Consider the following 21,105-nt stretch of genomic DNA (forward strand, 5'->3'; position numbering starts at 1 on the left):
CACACGTAAGTGCCAGCAAGGCATACTTGCTCAACAGCCACACAGCTTACACTGACGGTAGTCGTACAAAAACAACTTTAACACTGTTACGTTACAAATATGCGCCACACTGTGAACCCACACCAAAAAAGAATGACAAAAACATTTCTGGAGAACATCCGCACCGTAGCACAACACAACAAATACCCAGAATCCCATGCAGCCCTAATTCTTCCGGTCTACATTATACACCCCCGCTACCACCAAACCCCCCCACACATCAACCCCCACCCCATCTCCGTGCGTCGGTTGAGCGGAAGAGTTAGGGCTGCATGGGATTCTGGGTATTTGTTGTGTTGTGTTTATGTTGTGTTACAGTGCAGATGTTCTCCAGAAATGTGTTTGTCATTCTTTTTTGGTGTGGGTTCAAAAGTGTGGCGCATATTTGTAACGTAACAGTGTTAAAGTTGTTTTTGTACGACTACCGTCAGTGTAAGCTGTGTGGCTGTTGAACAAGTATGCCTTGCTGGCACTTACGTGTGCAAGCAAAAGCTGCATTCATCATGTGGCCAAGCAGGTACGCTGTTTGGGCAGGCTGTAGAGGGCGCTAAAAGCAGTGCCAGCACGTCCTGAAATTTGGGAGTCTCCCGGAAAATTGTGAGGGTTGGCAAGAAAGACGCTATCAAGCGCCGGTCAATTAAAAGTCGCGGGCTGCACTAACATTAAATTTCCACATAGAGATGCGTGCCGGTGCGTGTGTCAGAGACCCCTGGTTAACATAGCGCAAAGCAATTTAAGCTTTGTATGTGGTGTTTTTCATTTTAAACTTTCAAAATGTTTTTGTGGCTCCCATTGTTTTCTTTAATTTGTGAAACTTTCCAAAATGGCTCTATGAGTGGTAAAGGTTGCCGACCCCTGGACTAGACGTATAAGATTTCATGGGATTTAGCGATTAGGAGTGACAGATTGTTTGGTAAACGTATAGCATGTTCTATATGTTATAGTTATTTGAATGACTCTTACCATAATATGTTACGTTAACATACCAGTTGGTTATTTATGCCTCATAACGTACACTTATTCAGCCTGTTGTTCACTATTCTTTATGTATTTTAAATTGCCTTTGAAATGTCTATTCTTGCTGTTGGCTTTTATCAAATACATTTCCCCCAAAAATGCGACTTATACTCCAGTGCGACTTATTATGTTTTTTTCCTTCTTTATTATGCATTTTCGGCCGGTGCAACTTATACTCCGGAGCGACTTATACTCCGAAAAATACGGTAAAACTGAACTGGCTAATAAGTAAACAAAAACAGAATGCTGGACGACAGCAAAGACTTACTGGGGAGCAAAGACGGCGTCCACAAAGTACATCCGAACATGACATGACAATCAACAATGTCCCCAGAAAAAAGGATAAAAACAACTTAAATGTTCTTGATTGCTAAAATAAAGTAGATGCGTGAAATATCGCTCAAAGGAAGACATGAAACTGCTACGGGAAAATACCCAAAAAAGAGAAAAAGCCGCCAAAATAGGAGCGCAAGACAAGAAATAAAACACAAAAAAGTCAAAATAAGTCATAGTGTGACTTATATGTTTTTTTACTTCTTCATTATGCATTTTCGGCCGGTGCGACTTATACTCCGGAGCGACTTATACTCCGAAAAATACGGTAGCTCCAAATTGTTCAGGACAAGCCAAAATCATCAGCCCGGAGGTTGGGTCTTGTTGGGTGTTCCAACAGGACAATGACCCCAAACTAGGGATGTCCGATAATGGCTTTTTGCCGATATCCGATATTCCGATATTGTCCAACTCTTTAATTACCGATACCGATGTCAACCGATACCGATATCAACCAATATATGCAGTCGTGGAATTAACACATTATTATGCCTAATTTGGACAACCAGGTATGGTGAAGATAAGGTACTTTTTTTTTAAAAATAATAAAATAAGATAAATAAATAAAAAAGAAAGTAAAACAATATAAAAACAGTTACATAGAAACTAGTAATGAATGAAAATGAGTCAAATTAACACTATTAGTGGAGCAGCAGCACGCACAATCATGTGTGCTTACGGACTGTATCCCTTGCAGACTGTATTGATATATATTGATATATAATGTAGGAAGCAGAATATTGATAACAGAAAGAAATGGGGGGAGGGAGTTTTTTTGGGTTGGTGCACTAATTGTATGTGTATCTTGTTTTTTTTATGTTGATTTAATAAAAAAAACCAAAAAAAAACCCCCAAAAAACGATATAGATAATAAAAAAAACGGTACCGATAATTTCCGATATTACATTTTAACGCATTTATCGGCCGGCCGATATTATCGGACATCCCTACCCCAAACACACCTCAAAAGTGGTAAAGGAATGGCTAAATCAGGCTAGAATGAAGGTTTTAGAATGGCCTGACTTAAAGGTGTGGACAATGCTGAAGAAACAAGTCCATGTCAGAAAAGCAACACATTTAGCTGAACTGCAGCAATTTAGTGGTCAAGTGGTCAACCAGAAGCTTGTGGATGGCTACCAAAAGCACCTTATTGCCGGTAAACTTGCCATGTAAGCAAATATTAACATTGCTGTATGTATACCGTATTTCCTTGAATTGCCGCCGGGAATATAGTATTCGCCTGCCTAGAATTACAGCCGGGTCAAACTCGTTTCGCAAAATAATTAGCGCATGCTTGGCACTTCCGCCGGGTCAAATTTGAGTCATTAAATGACTTCCGCCTCCTGGTGGTAGAGGGCGCTAGTGATCCTTCTTGCGACTGCTGGTACTGCAGAAGACCGGTGCTGCAGAAGAAGACAACACGCAGCAAGAGTGAGCAGCCATTGTTTGCTTCCACTTTCACCATGGAGGATTACATATCTAAAATAAAACAGTTTTCTGAACTGGACTTTCAATCGAAGCAGGAGGTAATACTTAAAGGAAGACCTCCATCGAAACAGAGAGACTTTTAAAACTGAAGAAAGATAAGGAAGACTTCTATAGAAGCTGCGCATGGACTCATTTATACCTAAAGGTAAGACCATAATAACGTTTTTTTTTATTAAATGTGCTTTTCATGATAAGGTAAGCGCCGGAGTGAGAAGAGGTTTTAAAATAATTAGCGCATGCTTGCCAATCCCGCATGCTTTTGGTAAACGCAGGAGTGAGAAGAGGTTTTAAAATAATTAGCGCATGCTGGCCAATCCCGCATGCTTTTGGTAAACGCAGGAGTGAGAAGAGGTTTTAAATTAATTAGCGCCCCGGCGGCTATTCAAGGAAATACGGTACTTTTGACCCTCACATTTTCAGTAGACACATAATAAATTCATAAAAGAAGCAAACTTCATGAATGTTTTTTGTGAGCAACAAGTATGTGCTCCAATCACTACATCACAACAAAATAAGAAATGATTGTAAAGTCATGTCCTTTACAAGTGTATGTACACTTATGACCAGGACTGTGTGTGTGTGTAGTTGAAGTCCCTGCTGGACAGCATGAAGGCCACATAGCCTTGAGTGTCAACATGTAAACGCACACGCTGGCACTTTTACAGGTCAGAGGTGCTATGAGGAGTATTTTCACACCCTGGCAACATGTCCAGATGCATATTTAGGCTACCTCAAGGAAGTGTTACTGTTCCAGCGCGCTCACAAACTCACCTCCTGGGACGCCATGTGTCAGCTTCAGATGGGGTATGCCTCCCTGGAAATGCACGCGCATTTATTCCATCCTCATTACCCCCTGCAAGGAAGGAAAACACTCTCAGAGTTGATGTCGTGCACAGTCCGGCCCAGTCCTCCAGGTCAGACCTGGGCAAAGTACGGCCCGCGGGCCACATGAAGATGTTCAATGCGGCCCGCCGGACGTTCTACATCATTTTTTTAACATGAAAAGTGTATTTGCCGTGATGATGTGACCGTAAGTCTTCAACTATACAAAGTATTTCAATGGTTGAAATCTGCACTTTTGGGTGTTCTAGGAGTTATTATGATAATCGAGGTCACAGCAGCTCAGACCAGGAACAAAGCAGAGTGGGCGGGGCTTGTTCACAGCCCCAAACACATGTGTTTAATGACTACTTAGTTCTATTTAATGTTGTCATTATGGTGGTACTTGATGAATACTTAGGTCTACTACACTACTGTATTTAATGTTGTCATTATGGTGGTACTTAATGAATACTTAGGTCTACTACACTACTGTATTTAATGTTGTCATTATGGTGGTACTTAATGAATACTTAGGTCTACTACACTACTGTATTTAATGTTGTCATTATGGTGGTACTTAATGAATACTTAGGTCTACTACACTACTGTATTTAATGTTGTCATTATGGTGGTACTTGATGAATACTTAGGTCTACTACACTACTGTATTTAATGTTGTCATTATGGTGGTACTTAATGAATACTTAGGTCTACTACACTACTGTATTTAATGTTGTCATTATGGTGGTACTTAATGAATACTTAGGTCTACTACACTACTGTATTTAATGTTGTCATTATGGTGGTACTTAATGAATACTTAGGTCTACTACACTACTGTATTTAATGTTGTCATTATGGTGGTACTTAATGAATACTTAGGTCTACTACACTACTGTATTTAATGTTGTCATTATGGTGGTACTTAATGAATACTTAGGTCTACTACACTACTGTATTTAATGTTGTCATTATGGTGGTACTTGATGAATACTTAGGTCTACTACACTACTGTATTTAATGTTGTCATTATGGTGGTACTTAATGAATACTTAGGTCTACTACACTACTGTATTTAATGTTGTCATTATGGTGGTACTTAATGAATACTTAGGTCTACTACACTACTGTATTTAATGTTGTCATTATGGTGGTACTTAATGAATACTTAGGTCTACTACACTACTGTATTTAATGTTGTCATTATGGTGGTACTTGATGAATACTTAGGTCTACTACACTACTGTATTTAATGTTGTCATTATGGTGGTACTTAATGAATACTTAGGTCTACTACACTACTGTATTTAATGTTGTCATCATGGTGGTACTTAATGAATACTTAGGTCTACTACACTACTGTATTTAATGTTGTCATTATGGTGGTACTTGATGAATACTTAGGTCTACTACACTACTGTATTTAATGTTGTCATGATGGTGGTACTTAATGAATACTTAGGTCTACTACACTACTGTATTTAATGTTGTCATCATGGTGGTACTTAATGAATACTTAGGTCTACTACACTACTGTATTTAATGTTGTCATTACGGTGGTACTTAATGAATACTTAGGTCTACTACACTACTGTATTTAATGTTGTCATTATGGTGGTACTTAATGAATACTTAGGTCTACTACACTACTGTATTTAATGTTGGCATTATGGTGGTACTTGATGAATACTTAGGTCGACTACACTACTGTATTTAATGTTGTCATTATGGTGGTACTTAATGAATACTTAGGTCTACTACACTACTGTATTTAATGTTGTCATTATGGTGGTACTTTAGGAATACTTAGGTCTACTACACTACTGTATTTAATGTTGTCATTATGGTGGTACTTGATGAATACTTAGGTCTACTACACTACTGTATTTAATGTTGTCATTATGGTGGTACTTTAGGAATACTTAGGTCTACTACACTACTGTATTTAATGTTGTCATTATGGTGGTACTTGATGAATACTTAGGTCTACTACACTACAGTATTTAATGTTGTCATTACGGTGGTACTTAATGAATACTTAGGTCTACTACACTACTGTATTTAATGTTGTCATTATGGTGGTACTTAATGAATACTTAGGTCTACTACACTACTGTATTTAATGTTGGCATTATGGTGGTACTTGATGAATACTTAGGTCGACTACACTACTGTATTTAATGTTGTCATTATGGTGGTACTTAATGAATACTTAGGTCTACTACACTACTGTATTTAATGTTGTCATTATGGTGGTACTTGATGAATACTTAGGTCTACTACACTACTGTATTTAATGTTGTCATTATGGTGGTACTTGATGAATACTTAGGTCTACTACACTACTGTATTTAATGTTGTCATTATGGTGGTACTTGATGAATACTTAGGTCTACTACACTACTGTATTTAATGTTGTCATTATGGTGGTACTTAATGAATACTTAGGTCTACTACACTACTGTATTTAATGTTGTCATTATGGTGGTACTTAATGAATACTTAGGTCTACTACACTACTGTATTTAATGTTGTCATTATGGTGGTACTTAATGAATACTTAGGTCTACTACACTACTGTATTTAATGTTGTCATTATGGTGGTACTTGATGAATACTTAGGTCTACTACACTACTGTATTTAATGTTGTCATTATGGTGGTACTTGATGAATACTTAGGTCTACTACACTACTGTATTTAATGTTGTCATTATGGTGGTACTTAATGAATACTTAGGTCTACTACACTACTGTATTTAATGTTGTCATTATGGTGGTACTTGATGAATACTTAGGTCTACTACACTACTGTATTTAATGTTGTCATTATGGTGGTACTTGATGAATACTTAGGTCTACTACACTACTGTATTTAATGTTGTCATTATGGTGGTACTTGATGAATACTTAGGTCTACTACACTACTGTATTTAATGTTGTCATTATGGTGGTACTTTAGGAATACTTAGGTCTACTACACTACTGTATTTAATGTTGTCATTATGGTGGTACTTGATGAATACTTAGGTCTACTACACTACTGTATTTAATGTTGTCATTATGGTGGTACTTAATGAATACTTAGGTCTACTACACTACTGTATTTAATGTTGTCATTATGGTGGTACTTAATGAATACTTAGGTCTACTACACTACTGTATTTAATGTTGTCATTATGGTGGTACTTAATGAATACTTAGGTCTACTACACTACTGTATTTAATGATGGTGGTACTTAATGAATACTTAGGTCTACTACACTACTGTATTTAATGTTGTCATTATGGTGGTACTTAATGAATACTTAGGTCTACTACACTACTGTATTTAATGTTGTCATTATGGTGGTACTTAATGAATACTTAGGTCTACTACACTACTGTATTTAATGATGGTGGTACTTAATGAATACTTAGGTCTACTACACTACTGTATTTAATGTTGTCATTATGGTGGTACTTGATGAATACTTAGGTCTACTACACTACTGTATTTAATGTTGTCATTATGGTGGTACTTAATGATTACTTAGGTCTACTACACTACTGTATTTAATGTTGTCATTATGGTGGTACTTGATGAATACTTAGGTCTACTACACTACTGTATTTAATGTTGTCATTATGGTGGTACTTAATGAATACTTAGGTCTACTACACTACTGTATTTAATGTTGTCATTATGGTGGTACTTGATGAATACTTAGGTCTACTACACTACTGTATTTAATGTTGTCATTATGGTGGTACTTAATGAATACTTAGGTCTACTACACTACTGTATTTAATGTTGTCATTATGGTGGTACTTAATGAATACTTAGGTCTACTACACTACTGTATTTAATGTTGTCATTATGGTGGTACTTGATGAATACTTAGGTCTACTACACTACTGTATTTAATGTTGTCATTATGGTGGTACTTAATGAATACTTAGGTCTACTACACTACTGTATTTAATGTTGTCATTATGGTGGTACTTGATGAATACTTAGGTCTACTACACTACTGTATTTAATGTTGTCATTATGGTGGTACTTGATGAATACTTAGGTCTACTACACTACTGTATTTAATGTTGTCATTATGGTGCTCCTTAATGAATACTTAGGTCTACTACACTACTGTATTTAATGTTGTCATTATGGTGGTACTTGATGAATACTTAGGTCTACTACACTACTGTATTTAATGTTGTCATTATGGTGGTACTTAATGAATACTTAGGTCTACTACACTACTGTATTTAATGTTGTCATTATGGTGGTACTTGATGAATACTTAGGTCTACTACACTACTGTATTTAATGTTGTCATTATGGTGGTACTTAATGAATACTTAGGTCTACTACACTACTGTATTTAATGTTGTCATTATGGTGGTACTTAATGAATACTTAGGTCTACTACACTACTGTATTTAATGTTGTCATTATGGTGGTACTTGATGAATACTTAGGTCTACTACACTACTGTATTTAATGTTGTCATTATGGTGGTACTTAATGAATACTTAGGTCTACTACACTACTGTATTTAATGTTGTCATTATGGTGGTACTTGATGAATACTTAGGTCTACTACACTACTGTATTTAATGTTGTCATTATGGTGGTACTTGATGAATACTTAGGTCTACTACACTACTGCATTTAATGTTGTCATTATGGTGCTCCTTAATGAATACTTAGGTCTACTACACTACTGTATTTAATGTTGTCATTATGGTGGTACTTGATGAATACTTAGGTCTACTACACTACTGTATTTAATGTTGTCATTATGGTGGTACTTAATGAATACTTAGGTCTACTACACTACTGTATTTAATGTTGTCATTATGGTGGTACTTGATGAATACTTAGGTCTACTACACTACTGTATTTAATGTTGTCATTATGGTGGTACTTAATGAATACTTAGGTCTACTACACTACTGTATTTAATGTTGTCATTATGGTGGTACTTGATGAATACTTAGGTCGACTACACTACTGTATTTAATGTTGTCATTATGGTGGTACTTAATGAATACTTAGGTCTACTACACTACAGTATTTAATGTTGTCATTATGGTGGTACTTAATGAATACTTAGGTCTACTACACTACTGTATTTAATGTTGTCATTATGGTGGTACTTAATGAATACTTAGGTCTACTACACTACTGTATTTAATGTTGTCATTATGGTGGTACTTAATGAATACTTAGGTCTACTACACTACTGTATTTAATGTTGTCATTATGGTGGTACTTGATGAATACTTAGGTCTACTACACTACTGTATTTAATGTTGTCATTATGGTGGTACTTAATGAATACTTAGGTCTACTACACTACTGTATTTAATGTTGTCATTATGGTGGTACTTAATGAATACTTAGGTCTACTACACTACAGTATTTAATGTTGTCATTATGGTGGTACTTAATGAATACTTAGGTCTACTACACTACTGTATTTAATGTTGTCATTATGGTGGTACTTGATGAATACTTAGGTCTACTACACTACTGTATTTAATGTTGTCATTATGGTGGTACTTAATGAATACTTAGGTCTACTACACTACTGTATTTAATGTTGTCATTATGGTGGTACTTGATGAATACTTAGGTCTACTACACTACTGTATTTAATGTTGTCATTATGGTGGTACTTAATGAATACTTAGGTCTACTACACTACTGTATTTAATGTTGTCATTATGGTGGTACTTAATGAATACTTAGGTCTACTACACTACTGTATTTAATGTTGTCATTATGGTGGTACTTAATGAATACTTAGGTCTACTACACTACTGTATTTAATGTTGTCATTATGGTGGTACTTAATGAATACTTAGGTCTACTACACTACTGTATTTAATGTTGTCATCATGGTGGTACTTAATGAATACTTAGGTCTACTACACTACTGTATTTAATGTTGTCATTATGGTGGTACTTAATGAATACTTAGGTCTACTACACTACTGTATTTAATGTTGTCATTATGGTGGTACTTGATGAATACTTAGGTCTACTACACTACTGTATTTAATGTTGTCATTATGGTGGTACTTGATGAATACTTAGGTCTACTACACTACTGTATTTAATGTTGTCATTATGGTGGTACTTAATGAATACTTAGGTCTACTACACTACTGTATTTAATGTTGTCATTATGGTGGTACTTAATGAATACTTAGGTCTACTACACTACTGTATTTAATGTTGTCATTATGGTGGTACTTAATGAATACTTAGGTCTACTACACTACTGTATTTAATGTTGTCATTATGGTGGTACTTGATGAATACTTAGGTCTACTACACTACTGTATTTAATGTTGTCATTATGGTGGTACTTGATGAATACTTAGGTCTACTACACTACTGTATTTAATGTTGTCATTATGGTGGTACTTAATGAATACTTAGGTCTACTACACTACTGTATTTAATGTTGTCATTATGGTGGTACTTGATGAATACTTAGGTCTACTACACTACTGTATTTAATGTTGTCATTATGGTGGTACTTGATGAATACTTAGGTCTACTACACTACTGTATTTAATGTTGTCATTATGGTGGTACTTGATGAATACTTAGGTCTACTACACTACTGTATTTAATGTTGTCATTATGGTGGTACTTAATGAATACTTAGGTCTACTACACTACTGTATTTAATGTTGTCATTATGGTGGTACTTGATGAATACTTAGGTCTACTACACTACTGTATTTAATGTTGTCATTATGGTGGTACTTAATGAATACTTAGGTCGACTACACTACTGTATTTAATGTTGTCATTATGGTGGTACTTAATGAATACTTAGGTCTACTACACTACTGTATTTAATGTTGTCATTATGGTGGTACTTAATGAATACTTAGGTCTACTACACTACTGTATTTAATGTTGTCATTATGGTGGTACTTAATGAATACTTAGGCCTACTACACTACTGTATTTAATGTTGACATTATGGTGGTACTTGATGAATACTTAGGTCTACTACACTACTGTATTTAATGTTGTCATTATGGTGGTACTTAATGAATACTTAGGCCTACTACACTACTGTATTTAATGTTGTCATTATGGTGGTACTTGATGAATACTTAGGTCTACTACACTACAGTATTTATTGCAGAGCGTTATGAAGCTGCTGGATGATGCATCAGACTTCAAATGCATCTATAAAGTCTCAGGAGGGTTTCCTACAGCCACATCTGTTCATGCTGATGTTTTCCTAAATATAGAAAGTTATTTGACAACACAAGTAGGGAAAGGACTCCCGGGTGTATCTGCATCCAATGCAGTCTGCTGAAAAGGACGGAAAGCGCCACTCGACATAGCGACTGACGCTGTGGTCAAACTTGGGATTGCCAAAAAAACACCTTTTAGGATAGTCAACACTCTAAAGTCAAGGCCTGGGGGCCAGACGTAGCCCGCCACATCATTTTTATCTGGCCCGCAAACACCTGGACATGTGTCAATAAAGTACTTCATATTTATTACTAAATGTCATTGATTTTTTTCTTTTTGACAGAAGAAATATATGCACTGCTTGACATTGCATATCTTTTAAACTTTAATGATATCCAATATTGCAAGAAATATTACAGTATGTTATCATACTTTCCCAACATGTTGTTGTCTAAATAAAAAGACTTAACTTTACATCAAACTACCCATCAAATTAATAAAAATGACAATAATAATAATAGATTTTATTTGTAAAAAGCACTTTACATTGAGTAAACAACCTCAAAGTGCTCCAGTGTATTAAAAAAATAATTAAAAAAAAAAAAAAGATAATTAAAAAATTAAAAACATTTTTTTTAACTAGAACAGCCAAATAGCTAAAACTAGTATGCATATATCTAAAAAAAAGCTTATTTAAAAAAAAAAAAAAAAAAGGGGTTTTAAACCTTTTTTAAAAGCATCCACAGTCTGTGGTGCCCTCAGGTGGTCAGGCAGAGCGTTCCACAGACTGGGAGCGGCAGAGCAGAAATAATAAATGTTACGATGCTCTTTACAGCATTTTACTGTAAATGGAAAAAAACTACTACTGTTTTTGCGTAAAAATTCTGTCAACTGAGCTGGCAGATTTTGACTGTGCAATCTTGTTTTTAACGGTGTATTACTGTAAATGGAAAGACGGCACATTTGTTTTTACGCTAGAAAAACTGGCAGCTAAGTTGCCAGAAAAAAAAAATATTTTGTACTGTTTTTCCATGAAGAATATCATGTTGTAAAAACCAATGTCAATTTAACAGTCAATTTCTGGCCACTATAGATTTTATGGTGTATTACTGTAAATGGCAAAAAATACCAGAGTTTTTTACAGTCAAAAACTGGCATCTCAGTCAATAATTTTACCGTACAATTTAGTGTTTTTACAGTAAACGGTAAAATTGTACTTTTTTTTTTTTTCAGTTGCAGGAATTTTACTGTCAAATTAAAAATAGTTTTTTAGTGAAAATAGAAAACTTGTTTTTTTAATTGTAAAATAGTACAGATGTTTTTTTACAGTAAAAAAACTGCAGCTCGGTTGCAATAATTTCACCATAAAATGTACTGTTTTTTTTTACAGCATATAACTGTAAAACAAAAACAAAAACACTACAACTGTTAGTACGGTAAAAAATTGGCAGCTCTGTTGCAATATTTTTACTGTAAAAAGTAATTTTTTTACTGAGAAAACTGCTTTTTCACGGTAAAAGTACTTCATATTTTCTCACTAAATGTCATAGATTTTTTCCTTTTCGACAGAAAAAATATATGTACTGCTTGACATTGCATACCTTTTCAACTTTAATAGTATCCAATATTGCAAGAAATATTACACTATATTATCATACTTTCCAAACATGTTTTTGTCTAAATAAAAAAACTTAACTTTACATCAAACTACCCATCAAATTAATAAAAATGACAATAAATGTTACGATGCTCTTTACAGCATTTTACTGTAAATGGAAAAAAAAAATACTACTGTTTTTGTGTAAAAATTCTGTCGACTGAGCTGGCAGATTTTGACTGTACAATCTTGTTTTTAACGGTGTATTACTGTAAATGGAAAGACGGCACATTTGTTTTTACGCTAGAAAAACTGGCAGCTAAGTTGCCAGGAAAAAAATATATATTTTGTACTGTTTTTCCATGAAGAATATCATGTTGTAAAAACCATTGTCAATTTAACAGTCAATTTCTGGCCACTATAGATTTTATGGTGTATTACTGTAAATGGCAAAAGAATACCAGAGTTTTTTACAGTCAAAAACTGGCATCTCAGTCAATAATTTTACCGTACAATTTAGTGTTTTTACAGTAAACGGAAAAATTTTGCTTTTTTTTTTTTCAGTTGCAGGAATTTTACTGTCAAATTAAAAATAGTTTTTAGTGAAAATAGAAAACTAGTTTTTTTATTGTAAAATAGTACAGATGTTTTTTTACAGTAAAAAAAACTGGCAGCTCGGTTGCAATAATTTCACCATAAAATGTACTGTTTTTTTACAGCATATAACTGTAAAACAAAAACAGTACGACTGTTAGTACGGTAAAAAATTGGCAGCTCTGTTGCAATATTTTTACAGTAAAAAGTAATTTTTTTTTACTGAGAAAACTGCTTTTTCACGGTAAAAGTACTTCATATTTTCTCACTAAATGTCATAGATTTGTTCCTTTTCGACAGAAAAAATATATGTACTGCTTGACATTGCATACCTTTTCAACTTTAATAGTATCCAATATTGCAAGAAATATTACACTATATTATCATACTTTCCAAACATGTTTTTGTCTAAATAAAAACTTAACTTTACATCAAACTACCCATCAAATTAATAAATGTTACGATGCTCTTTACAGCATTTTACTGTAAATGGAAAAAAAACTACTACTGTTTTTGTGTAAAAATTCTGTCGACTGAGCTGGCAGATTTTGACTGTACAATCTTGTTTTTAACGGTGTATTACTGTAAATGGAAAGACGGCACATTTGTTTTTACGCTAGAAAAACTGGCAGCTAAGTTGCCAGGAAAAAAATATATATTTTGTACTGTTTTTCCATGAAGAATATCATGTTGTAAAAACCATTGTCAATTTAACAGTCAATTTCTGGCCACAATAGATTTTATGGTGTATTACTGTAAATGGCAAAATAATACCAGAGTTTTTTACAGTCAAAAACTGGCGTCTCAGTCAATAATTTTACCGTACAATTTAGTATTTTTACAGTAAACGGTAAAATTGTACTTTTTTTTTTTTTTCAGTTGCAGGAATTTTACTGTCAAATTAAAAATAGTTTTTAGTGAAAATAGAAAACTTATTTTTTTATTGTAAAATAGTACAGATGTTTTTTTACAGTAAAAAAACTGGCAGCTCGGTTGCAATAATTTCACCATAAAATGTACTGTTTTTTTTACAGCATATAACTGTAAAACAAAAACAGTACGACTGTTAGTACGGTAAAAAATTGGCAGCTCAGTTGCAAGATTTTTACGGTAAAAAGTAATTTTTTTTACTGAGAAAACTGCTTTTTCACGGTAAAAGTACTTCATATTTTCTCACTAAATGTCATAGATTTTTTTCCTTTTCGACAGAAAAAATATATGTACTGCTTGACATTGCATACCTTTTCAACTTTAATAGTATCCAATATTGCAAGAAATATTACACTATATTATCATACTTTCCAAACATGTTTTTGTCTAAATAAAAACTTAACTTTACATCAAACTACCCATCAAATTAATAAAAATGACAATAAATGTTACGATGCTCTTTACAGCATTTTACTGTAAATGGAAAAAAAACTATTACTGTTTTTGCGTAAAAATTCTGTCGACTGAGCTGGCAGATTTTGACTGTACAATCTTGTTTTTAACGGTGTATTACTGTAAATGGAAAGACGGCACATTTGTTTTTACGCTAGAAAAACTGGCAGCTAAGTTGCCAGAACAAAAAAAATAACTTTGTACTGTTTTTCCATGAAGAATATCATGTTGTAAGAACCAATGTCAATTTAACAGTCAAATTCTGGCCACTAAACTGCCAGCATGTTCTGTAAACCACGCCCACAAAAACAGCGGTAGTGTTTCTACAATTACTGTAAAATGTTGTACAAAAAACAAAAAAAACCGCTATATTGTACAGTAAAATGTTGTAAATGTCAAGTTTTTACTGTAAAATGGACAGTCTACTTAAAACAATTTATATAATTAACAATGAAATCAAACCCCCCACCCCCCACTTGTCACGTTTCATGTGTCAGGGGACATGGGAGACTAATTGAAAAGAGGCATTAAATGGAGACTATACTACAACGGGGACAGAAGCATTAAATGGAGACTATACTACAACGGGGACAGAAGCATTAAATGGAGACTATACTACAACGGGGACAGAAGCATTAAATGGAGACTATACTACAACGGGGACAGAAGCACTAAATGGAGACTATACTACAACGGGGACAGAAGCATTAAATGGAGACTATACTACAACGGGGACAGAAGCATTAAATGGAGACTATACTACAACGGGGACAGAAGCATTAAATGGAGACTATACTACAACGGGGACAGAAGCATTAAATGGAGACTATACTACAACGGGGACAGAAGCATTAAATGGAGACTATACTACAACGGGGACAGAAGCATTAAATGGAGACTATACTACAACGGGGACAGAAGCACTAAATGGAGACTATACTACAACGGGGACAGAAGCATTAAATGGAGACTATACTACAACGGGGACAGAAGCATTAAATGGAGACTATACTACAACGGGGACAGAAGCATTAAATGGAGACTATACTACAACGGGGACAGAAGCATTAAATGGAGACTATACTACAACGGGGACAGAAGCATTAAATGGAGACTATACTACAACGGGGACAGAAGCATTAAATGGAGACTATACTACAACGGGGACAGAAGCAGTCAGACTGGAGGTCATTGTCAAATAAAACAAACCCTCCAACAAGTTCAGTCCACTCCTAACAGGAATCAGCACCAGAACCACGGCAAACCTCTTGTTTCTGCCCCTTGTCCGAGATCCGGGATGCAAATGTACACATAATGCTCACCTGTGCTGTTGACTCAATTTCCCTCCAGACAGTCAAAAGTGTGGCAAACTGCGTGCACACTAAGTTTCCTCCACTATCTCCCAGTCTGGAAGGTGGCTGCCATCCTCGTCCTGAGTGTGTCCACCTTCTTGTCCGTGCGCTGCACCCTGGGAACACACACACACACACACACACACACACACACACACACACACACACACACACACACACACACACACACACACACACACACACACACACACACATGCACACACTTACCATACCAGTTAGTCCAGTGATGAAGTCACATGCAGCTGCTGAATTTGTGGCTCGCGCGATAAAATGACACCACCTTCTCCACTTCCCGTGGACCGGCTGATTTGCAGTCCGGGGCCTTGAGCAGACCAGTTCTACACCATCCTGGGCCTAAGGCCTCCAGGGCTGGGCTTTGGCGACGGGACAGACACGTGCTTTGCGGCCCAGGTGTGACGCTGAACATTATTGCAGGCACCTTTCCAGGAAACCGTTTTTGTCAGCTATTCCCTGGCACTCCACTACAAGCTTCTTTTTTTTATTACAACTTATTACTGTAAATAGAAAAAAAAAAAGAAAGCTCATTTGCAAGAATTTGACTGTGAAATGAACTTCTTTTTTTTTTTTTTTACTGAGAAAACTCCTTTTTACATAAACATTCTGGCCACTGAGCTGACAGTTTTTTAATTTTTTTTTAATTGTAAAATAGTACAGATGTTTTTTTACAGTAAAAAAACCTGGCAGCTCAGTTGCAATAATTTCAACATAAAATGTACTGGTTTTTTTTACATCATATTACTGTAAAACAAACAACAACAACAGTATGATTGTTAGTACGGTAAAAAATTGGCAGCTCAGTTGCAAGATTTTTACTGTAAAAAAGTACATTTTTTACTGATAAAACTGCTTTTTACATAAACATTCTGGCCACTAAGCTGACAGTTTTTTTGTTTTGTTTTTTATTGTAAAATAGTACAGATGTTTTTTTACAGTAAAAAAAAACTGGCAGCTCGGTTGCAATAATTTCAACATAAAATGTACTGTCTTTTTTACAGCATATTACTGTAAAACAAACAACAACAACAGTATGACTGTTAGTACGGCAAAGAATTGGCAGCTCAGTTGCAAGATTTTTACTGTAAAAAGTAAATTTTTTACTGAGAAAACTGCTTTTTTACGGTAAAATTCTGGCAACCAGCTGCCAGTTTTTTTTTTCTTTTTAAGGTAAAACAACGACTGTAGATTGTACGTCATATTACTGTAAATGGCAAAACAGTTGCAAGAGTGACTGTAAAATGTACTTTTTTTACTGAGAAAACTGCTTTTTACATTAAAATTGTGGCCACTGAGCTGCCAATTTTTTGTTTGTTTTTCTTTACCGTAAAAACAACAAGTGTAGATTTTATGGTGTATTACTGTAAATGGCAAAAGTTTTTTACAGTCAAAAACTGGCATCTCAGTCAATAATTTTACCGTACAATTTACAGTGTTTTTTTTACAACCTAATACTGTAAATGGAAAAATTTTACTTTTTTTTTTTACAGTAAAAAACGTAGCTTAGTTGCAGAAATCTTACTGTCAAATTAAAAAATTAAAAACAGTTTTTAGTGAAAATAAAAAACTTATTTTTCTATTGTAAAATTCTGGCAACTGAGTTGAAAAATAGTACAGATGTTTTTAAACTGGCAGCTCGTTTTTTTTACAGCATATAAGTGTTTTACAGTAAAACAACTGTAGATTGTACATCATATTACTGTAAATGGCAAAACAGTTGCAGGAATTTGACTGTAAAATGTACTTCTTCTTTTTTTTTTTTTTTACTGAGAAAACTGTTTTTTACATAAAATTTCTGGTCACTGAGCTGCCAGTTTTTGTTGTTTTTTTTACCGTAAAACCAACAACTGTAGATTTTATGGTGTATTACTGTAAATGGCAAAAGAGTACCATTGTTTTTACAGTTGACAAGCAGTAGAAAATGGATGGATGGATGGAAAACTGGCATCTCAGTCAATAATTTTACCGTACAATTTACAGTGTTTTTTACAACCTGTTACTGGAAATGGAAAAATTGTACTTTTTTTTTTACAGTAAAAAAACTTGCAGCTCAGTTGCAGGGATTTTACTGTCAAATTAAAAATAGTTTTAGTGAAAATAGAAAACTTATTTTTTTATTGTAAAATAGTACAGATGTTTTATTACAGTAAAAAAAACTGGCAGCTCGGTTGCAATAATTTCAACATAAAATGTACTGTTTTTTTTACAGCATATTACTGTAAAAAACCAACAACAACAGTACGATTGTTAGTACGGTAAAAAATTGGCAGCTCAGTTGCAAGATTTTTACTGTAAAAAGTAAATTTTTTACTGAGAAAACTGCTTTTTCACGGTAAAATTCTGGCAACCAGCTGCCAGTTTTTTTTTTTCATTTTACAGTAAAACAACTGTAGATTGTACGTCATATTACTGTAAATGGCAAAACAGTTGCAGGAATTTGACTGTAAAATGTACTTTTTTTTTTACTGAGAAAACTGCTTTTTACATAAAATTTCTGGTCACTGAGCTGCCAGTTTTTGTTGTTGTTTTTACCGTAAAACCAACAACTGTCGATTTTATGGTGTATTACTATAAATGGCAAAAGCGTATCATTGTTTTTACAGTTGACAAGCAGTACAAAATGGATGGATGGATGGAAAACTGGCATCTCAGTCAATAATTTTACCGTACAATTTACAGTGTTTTTTACAACTTGTTACTGGAAATGGAAACATTTTACTTTTTTTTACAGTAAAAAAACTTGCAGCTCAGTTGCAGGAATTTTACTGTCAAATTAAAAATAGTTTTACTGTCAAATTAAAAATAGTTTTAGTGAAAATAGAAAACTTATTTTTTTATTGTAAAATAGCACAGATGTTTTTTTACAGTAAAAAAAACTGGCAGCTCGGTTGCAATGATTTCAACATAAAATGTACTGGTTTTTTTACAGCATATTACTGTAAAAAAACAACAACAACAGTACGACTGTTAGTACGGTAAAAAATTGGCAGCTCAGTTGCAAGATTTTTACTGTAAAAAGTACATTTTTTACTGATAAAACTGCTTTTTCACGGTAAAATTCTGGCAACCAGCTGCCAGTTTTTTTTTTTCATTTTACAGTAAAACAACTGTAGATTGTACGTCATATTACTGTAAATGGCAAAACAGTTGCAGGAATTTGACTGTAAAATGTACTTCTTCTTCTTTTTTTTTTTTTACTGAAAAAATTGTTTTTTCCATAAAAATTCTGGTAACTGAGCTGCCAGTTTTTGTTGTTGGTTTTTTATTGTTGTTTTTTTTACCGTAAAACCAACAACTGGTGTATTACTGTAAATGGCAAAAGAGTACCATTGTTTTTACAGTTGACAAGCAGTAGAAAATGGATGGATGGATGGAAAACTGGCATCTCAGTCAATAATTTTACCGTACAATTTACAGTGTTTTTTACAACCTGTTACTGGAAATGGAAAAATTTTACTTTTTTTTTTACAGTAAAAAAACTTGCAGCTCAGTTGCAGGGATTTTACTGTCAAATTAAAAATAGTTTTAGTGAAAATAGAAAACTTATTTTTTTATTGTAAAATAGTACAGATGTTTTATTACAGTAAAAAAAACTGGCAGCTCGGTTGCAATAATTTCAACATAAAATGTACTGGTTTTTTTACAGCATATTACTGTAAAAAACCAAAACAACAGTACAATTGTTAGTACGGTAAAAAATTGGCAGCTCAGTTGCAAGATTTTTACTGTAAAAAGTAAATTTTTTACTGAGAAAACTGCTTTTTCACGGTAAAATTCTGGCAACCAGCTGCCAGTTTTTTTTTTCATTTTACAGTAAAACAACTGTAGATTGTACGTCATATTACTGTAAATGGCAAAACAGTTGCAGGAATTTGACTGTAAAATGTACTTCTTTTTTTTTTTTTTTACTGAGAAAACTGCTTTTTACATAAAATTTCTGGTCACTGAGCTGCCAGTTTTTGTTGTTGTTTTTACCGTAAAACCAACAACTGTCGATTTTATGGTGTATTACTATAAATGGCAAAAGCGTATCATTGTTTTTACAGTTGACAAGCAGTACAAAATGGATGGATGGATGGAAAACTGGCATCTCAGTCAATAATTTTACCGTACAATTTACAGTGTTTTTTACAACTTGTTACTGGAAATGGAAACATTTTACTTTTTTTTACAGTAAAAAAACTTGCAGCTCAGTTGCAGGAATTTTACTGTCAAATTAAAAATAGTTTTACTGTCAAATTAAAAATAGTTTTAGTGAAAATAGAAAACTTATTTTTTTATTGTAAAATAGCACAGATGTTTTTTTACAGTAAAAAAAACTGGCAGCTCGGTTGCAATAATTTCAACATAAAATGTACTGTTTTTTTTACAGCATATTACTGTAAAAAAACAACAACAACAGTACGACTGTTAGTACGGTAAAAAATTGGCAGCTCAGTTGCAAGATTTTTACTGTAAAAAGTACATTTTTTACTGATAAAACTGCTTTTTCACGGTAAAATTCTGGCAACCAGCTGCCAGTTTTTTTTTTTCATTTTACAGTAAAACAACTGTAGATTGTACGTCATATTACTGTAAATGGCAAAACAGTTGCAGGAATTTGACTTTAAAATGTACTTCTTCTTCTTTTTTTTTTTTTACTGAAAAAATTGTTTTTTCCATAAAAATTCTGGTAACTGAGCTGCCAGTTTTTGTTGTTGGTTTTTTATTGTTGTTTTTTTTACCGTAAAACCAACAACTGGTGTATTACTGTAAATGGCAAAAGAGTACCATTGTTTTTACAGTTGACAAGCAGTAGAAAATGGATGGATGGATGGAAAACTGGCATCTCAGTCAAAAATTTTACCGTACAATTTACAGTGTTTTTTACAACCTGTTACTGGAAATGGAAAAATTTTACTTTTTTTTTTTACAGTAAAAAAACTTCCAGCTCAGTTGCAGGGATTTTACTGTCAAATTAAAAATAGTTTTAGTGAAAATAGAAAACTTATTTTTTTATTGTAAAATAGCACAGATGTTTTTTTACAGTAAAAAAAACTGGCAGCTCGGTTGCAATAATTTCAACATAAAATGTACTGTTTTTTTACAGCGTATTACTGTAAAAAAACCAACAACAACAGTACGACTGTTAGTACGGTAAAAAATTGGCAGCTCAGTTGCAAGATTTTTACTGTAAAAAGTACATTTTTTACTGATAAAACTGCTTTTTCACGGTAAAATTCTGGCAACC

General features: G+C 33.8%; 1 protein-coding gene across 4 annotated transcripts in view; it reads right to left on the bottom strand.

Annotated features, from left to right (window-relative positions):
• LOC133640463 (solute carrier family 2, facilitated glucose transporter member 1-like) overlaps positions 1 to 21,105 on the bottom strand; it is a 49,617-nt gene that overhangs the window by 14,250 nt on the left and 14,262 nt on the right. For all 4 annotated transcript variants that reach the window (XM_062033902.1, XM_062033904.1, XM_062033901.1 and 1 more), the window contains 2 exons: positions 15,810 to 15,955; positions 3,649 to 3,730 (listed from right to left, as the gene is read on the bottom strand). In XM_062033902.1, the coding sequence (XP_061889886.1) occupies positions 3,649 to 3,663 (15 nt within the window). In that variant the 5' untranslated portion in view covers positions 3,664 to 3,730; positions 15,810 to 15,955. The remainder of the gene's footprint in view (positions 1 to 3,648; positions 3,731 to 15,809; positions 15,956 to 21,105) is intronic.

The sequence above is a fragment of the Entelurus aequoreus genome, linkage group LG23 (assembly GCF_033978785.1).
Source record: "Entelurus aequoreus isolate RoL-2023_Sb linkage group LG23, RoL_Eaeq_v1.1, whole genome shotgun sequence".
NCBI lineage: Eukaryota > Metazoa > Chordata > Actinopteri > Syngnathiformes > Syngnathidae > Entelurus > Entelurus aequoreus.